The sequence below is a fragment of the Anguilla rostrata genome, chromosome 3, assembly GCF_018555375.3.
Source record: "Anguilla rostrata isolate EN2019 chromosome 3, ASM1855537v3, whole genome shotgun sequence".
Classification (NCBI taxonomy): domain Eukaryota; kingdom Metazoa; phylum Chordata; class Actinopteri; order Anguilliformes; family Anguillidae; genus Anguilla; species Anguilla rostrata.
In genome coordinates this window covers 67,044,225-67,049,224 of record NC_057935.1, presented here as the reverse complement: position 1 = coordinate 67,049,224, position 5,000 = coordinate 67,044,225, and the positions used below count along the sequence as shown (strand labels likewise).

The window sequence follows — 5,000 nt, the reverse complement described above, 5'->3', positions numbered from 1 at the left end:
TCTATGTGGAACAGTGAAAGGTAGGGAGGAGCAGTGGGGAGCAGTGGGGAGCAGTGGAGGGCAGGGAGGAGCAGTGAGGAGCAGTGTAGGCCAGTGAGGAGCAGTGAGGAGCAGTGAAGGGCAGTGAGAAGCAGTGGGGAGCAGTGAGGAGCAGTGAGGAGCAGTGAAGGGCAGTGAGGAGCAATGGGGAGCAGTGAGGAGCAGTGGGGAGCAGTGGGGAGCAGTGAGGAGCAGTGGGGAGCAGTGAGGGGCAGTGAAGGGCAGTGAGGAGCAGTGGGGAGCAGTGGGGAGCAGTGAGGAGCAGTGGGGAGCAGTGGGGAGCAGTGAGGAGCAGTGGGGAGCAGTGGGGAGCAGTGAGGAGCAGTGAAGGAGCAGTGAAGGGCAGTGTAGAGAAGTGTAGAACAGTGATTTGCAGGGTGCACATTGTCACTCTGCAGTGTCATACCTGATGTTGATGAAGGTGCTGGTGGTGAGATGGATTCTCTCAGCCAGGGTCTCCAGCAAGCGCACCCCATCAAACAGGCTGAGCGGACTGCAGAGAGACACAGTGCTCATAGTCAGCCAGCACCACTCACACACCCCCACAAAATATGACAGAATGGGAACTCCACTCCACCAAAATCCAAATTTGGTCCAGTCCCAAGTTTGTCCATTTGGCTGAGAATTTGGAACCCCGCCAAAACTAAATTCAAACTGAACACACATATACTGCACACACATTTGCCAATTCTGCTTGGAAAGTGAAATACACAACACCCTGACATTAACTGCATTTCTCTCAGATTATATATGTGTTAGTTACACAGAAAACTGTAGGATAAGAATAACGGTCAAAGGTCAGGGGTCAAGGGTCATGGGTCATAAGGTCAGGGTGAGTCAGAGGGGGTTATGGGGCTGTGACAGTGCTGCGGGGGGGCGCGGGACGCACCTCTGATTGGTGACGATGTAGCCGTACTCCTCCCTGCTCTGCGGGGCCCCTCCGGCGTTAGGCCCCGCCTTGGGGCCCCCGGAACTCTTCGTGTTCGCCTCTTCCTCCCGCACGGGCGTGGTCGCCCCCTGCACCGTCGCCACGGCCCCCGCAGTGACGGCGACGGTCGTGGTGGGGGCCGAAGTCGAGGAAGGGCGCTCCGGGGGGGTCGTCTGGGAGTTTGGGGCCGAGGCGGCAGAGGGGGGGGGCACGGGGGCCTTTTCGCCCATGTGTGTCATGGAGCCTTCCATGAGCTTCATCTGCGAGGACGGGACAGGGCAGAGGCGCCGCAGTCACAATCGCCGCCTCATTTGCACTTTTAATTATTCGCGTAATTGTTTTTTAACGACTCGCGTTTCACACACGGAATTTTTAAAAAAATTAAATTCCGCTGGCAAATGACAAAACGTGAGGAAAAGCCTGAATTTGGTGAATTATTTTGCAATGAATGCGTACACTGCCACCTACTGGCATTTGGCTGAAACAACGTCTAGGAGCCTGACAAACCCTTTTATCTTCACTAGACGTCACAAACATTCCTCTTCCCTGAAACATCCATCCATATAAGTCAATCATTTATGGCTTCTTCTGTTAATAACACACCAGGCTGACTGTCTTTTCAGTATCTCAGAACCTGTCAAGCCAGCTAGTTTCACGCCCAAACAACCCTAACTTGTGCTGAATGGCATCTTCTACTGAATGGCATCTTCTACTGTGTGCAAAAAGCACTTCTTTTTGCTCAAACGTACCTTCTTTATTGAGCCCGTGCCATCTTTGTAATGACCTGAAGAGCAATGACAAAGACACGTGTTGTCTAGTTACATTTGCCAAAAACAACTGTCATCAATTACATTTCTTTTCTGTATGCTTTCTTCACGTCATTTATTATTATTATTATTTTATTTATTTATTTATTTTTTTGTTTATGTTGGGCTGTAGACCCAGAAGATGTAATACTGCATTCATTTAGCTGTTGCCACAGTAACTTACATGACAGCAATGTAGATACTTGCATTCAATAGGATAAGAACAAGAACACTTGAGCAGCGGTTAGCGCTAGCTGCTTAACCGACAGTCATCGCTCTCAGATCCAGCCAATCAGATGCGTGCATTCGGTAGGTTGTTCAGTAGGTTGTCGGGTGCGACGCGTTCAGGGCAGCCGTGCGGTCTCACACACCTGGGGGGGCTTGCGGGTGGTTGATCTGCTGCACCTGCAGGACGGCGATCAGACTGTCCAGCTGCTCGGGGGTCAGGTCCTTCACGTCGATGCCGTACCTCTCCAGCAGCGCGGCCATCCTCTGCAGCGTCACCTCTGACGAGAAATCGCGTTAGACCATCACACTGTGGCCTGCTATGCCACATTACATTACATTACAGCAGGTTACAGTGTGCTACATTACATCACAATACATTACGTTACATTACATCACAGTACATTACGTTACATTACATTACAGTGCATTAAGCTACGTTACAACACGTTGTGCTACATTACATTACATTGCAACATGTTACGCTACATTACATTAAATTACATTACATTACATCACGTGCATTACATTACGTTGATTTATGTTAGATCACATTAATTTAGTGGACGCTCTTATCCATACCAGATTAGACAACAGCAATGTAGATAAGATAATTAATTAGGTTAAGATCAAGAACATTACACAGTGGTTAGTGCTAACTGCTAAACTGTCAGTTATAACTGTTAGATCCAGTAGGACATGCAAGACAAGCTTAAGTTAGCCATAGTATTTGCAGTAATCATCTGTCCTGTCAGTTCTTGTAAACTATCTTGTCAACAGTGCTAAGATCTGGATAAGTGTTAGGAAAGAGGGTACGGTTGCGGGAGCTAGATACAGGTGGGTCTTAAGTCTGAGCTGGGGACAGGGACACAAACTGTTAAAAGGGTGAAGCAAAGGACAGTGCAGAGCTGGTCTTGTAACCTAAAGGTCACAGGTTCAATTCCAAGGTAGAATACTGCTGTTGTACCCTTCAGCAAGGTACTGAACCCGCAATGCTTCAGTATATATCCAGGTGTATAAATGGAGGCTATTAAAAACGCTATGTAAAAAATTGTGTAAGTCGCCCTGCATAAGAGTGTTTGCTAAATGTCTGTAATGTAATAATAATGGAAGGTGTTTGGAGTAATAATAATGAAAGGTGTTTGGAGTAATAATAATGAAAGGTGTTTGGAGAAGTTTGCCCCTCTCAAAAAATAGGGTGGGCACATTAAGGTGGGCCACACTCACCGTCCAGACCCATCATGGCCCGGTAGTTCTGCGGGGCCTTCTTGTGCTGCCGTCGCCCGCCGATCTCCTCCTCCTGGGAGACGTAGTCCTCGGCGTAGTCCAGTGGGAAGTCCAGCTCCTCGTAGAAGGGAGAGGCTGACACTGCCGCCACCCGGTGGCGAGAGGAGGGCTGTGCGGAGGAGAGGTACAGAGACAGCAGGTCCTGCAGCAGCTGTCGGTCCTGGTCCCGGGCGTGGGCCCGATCGCTCCGTAATGCCGAGGAGAGGCGGGGGTACCCGGGGCCCCCTAAAGAGTTTAGGGATCGTTCCTCTTCCTCCTGGTACCCATACTGGAAACGTAAGCAGACAGACCAGAAAAAAGCCATTGACAAATACAGCCAGAATATCAGAAATAGACAATCGGTACATGCCATGCTTACATAACTAATCTGTATGTTTGCATTTGTATATGGCTAACTTCATGCAAAAAGCTAGTAGGATCATTTTTTGTCTTTTTTTGGTCACATATCGAAAATCTTCAGCAAGCTCAATGCATTGCAAATATCATATAACCTGCCAACTGACAAAATATCTTCAAAGAATTTTATACACAAAACACAGAAATAAATTATTGTCTTTGATGTTCCTGAGAGTTGCGTTTCAGTACGATGTTGTAGCTCAGGGCTGCCCAACCCTGTTCCTGGAGATCTATCCACCTGTATGTTTTCACTCCAGCCCTCTGAACAAAGCACACCTCATCCAACAGCCGGAGATCTCGTTGAGCTGCTAATTAGTAGAGTCAGTTGTGCCAAATTAGGGTTGAAATGAAAGCCTACAGGACGGTAGATCTCCAGGAACAGGGTCGGCCAGCCCTGGTGTACGTGTCCAGCCGGCCGCACCTGGTGGTAGGTGTACGGGTCCAGCAGAGGTGCCTGCATGTGCAGGGAGGCCTGGGCGGGGTCGGACAGGATCATGTAGTCCAGGTAACGCTGCACCAGAGCCGGGCTGAGCTGCTCCACACCGGCCCGGGACTTGGAGCCGCTGGGGTAGGACGTCCTGCCCGTGGACTTCTCTGGGGGCAGGGAGGCACTGAGAATGGAGGAGGGGTAGGGGGAGAGAGAGGGGAGAGAGTGAGTATATAGGAGAGAGAAGGGAGAGAGTGAGTTTAGGGTACGGGGGAGAGAGAGAGTGAGTATAGAGGAGAGAGAAGGGAGAGAGTGAACAGGGATAGGGGGAGGGAAGAGAGTAATATGGATGAGAGAGAAGGGAGAGAGTGAACAGGGATTGGGGAGGGACAGAGTAAATATGGATTAGGGGGAGGGAGAGAGTGAAAGGATGGGGAGGGGAGAGCGAGTAGGGAGGAGAGAGTAGAGAGAGGGGAGGGAGAGAGCGAGTAGAGAGAGGGGAGGAGAGGGAATAGGGAGGGGAGGGAGAGGTAAATAGAGATAGGGGGAGGGAGAGAGTGAATAGGAGTAGGGGAGGAGGAGGAATAGGGAGGGGAGGGAGAGAGTGCGTAGAGAGTAGGGGGAGGGAGAGAGGGAATAGAGAGCAGGGGGAGAGAGAGAGTGAGTAGAGAGTAGGGGGAGGGAGAGAGGGAGTAGAGAGCAGGGGGAGGGAGAGAGTGAATAGAGAGTAGGGGGGGAGAGAGTGCGTAGAGGAGTAGAGGGGGAGGGAGAGAGGGAATAGAGAGTAGAGGGAGGGAGAGAGGGAAGAGAGCAGGGGCACTTAAAGAGCAGAGCTTACTGTGACGGGGGGCTATCCCGAGCTCGGGCAGGGGTGTGCGTTTGGGGAACCCGG

General features: G+C 50.6%; 1 protein-coding gene across 3 annotated transcripts in view; it reads right to left on the bottom strand.

Moving 5' to 3' along the window:
• The window catches only part of LOC135251718 (receptor-type tyrosine-protein phosphatase-like N), a 42,683-nt gene that overhangs the window by 25,758 nt on the left and 11,925 nt on the right, over positions 1–5,000 (bottom strand). For all 3 annotated transcript variants that reach the window (XM_064329419.1, XM_064329417.1, XM_064329418.1), the window contains exons 4-10: positions 4,947–5,000; positions 4,103–4,292; positions 3,226–3,553; positions 2,145–2,279; positions 1,717–1,751; positions 929–1,227; positions 446–532 (exon numbers count right to left, since the gene is read on the bottom strand). The exon at positions 4,947–5,000 is cut by the window's right edge and continues 52 nt beyond it. In XM_064329419.1, the coding sequence (XP_064185489.1) occupies positions 446–532; positions 929–1,227; positions 1,717–1,751; positions 2,145–2,279; positions 3,226–3,553; positions 4,103–4,292; positions 4,947–5,000 (1,128 nt within the window). The remainder of the gene's footprint in view (positions 1–445; positions 533–928; positions 1,228–1,716; positions 1,752–2,144; positions 2,280–3,225; positions 3,554–4,102; positions 4,293–4,946) is intronic.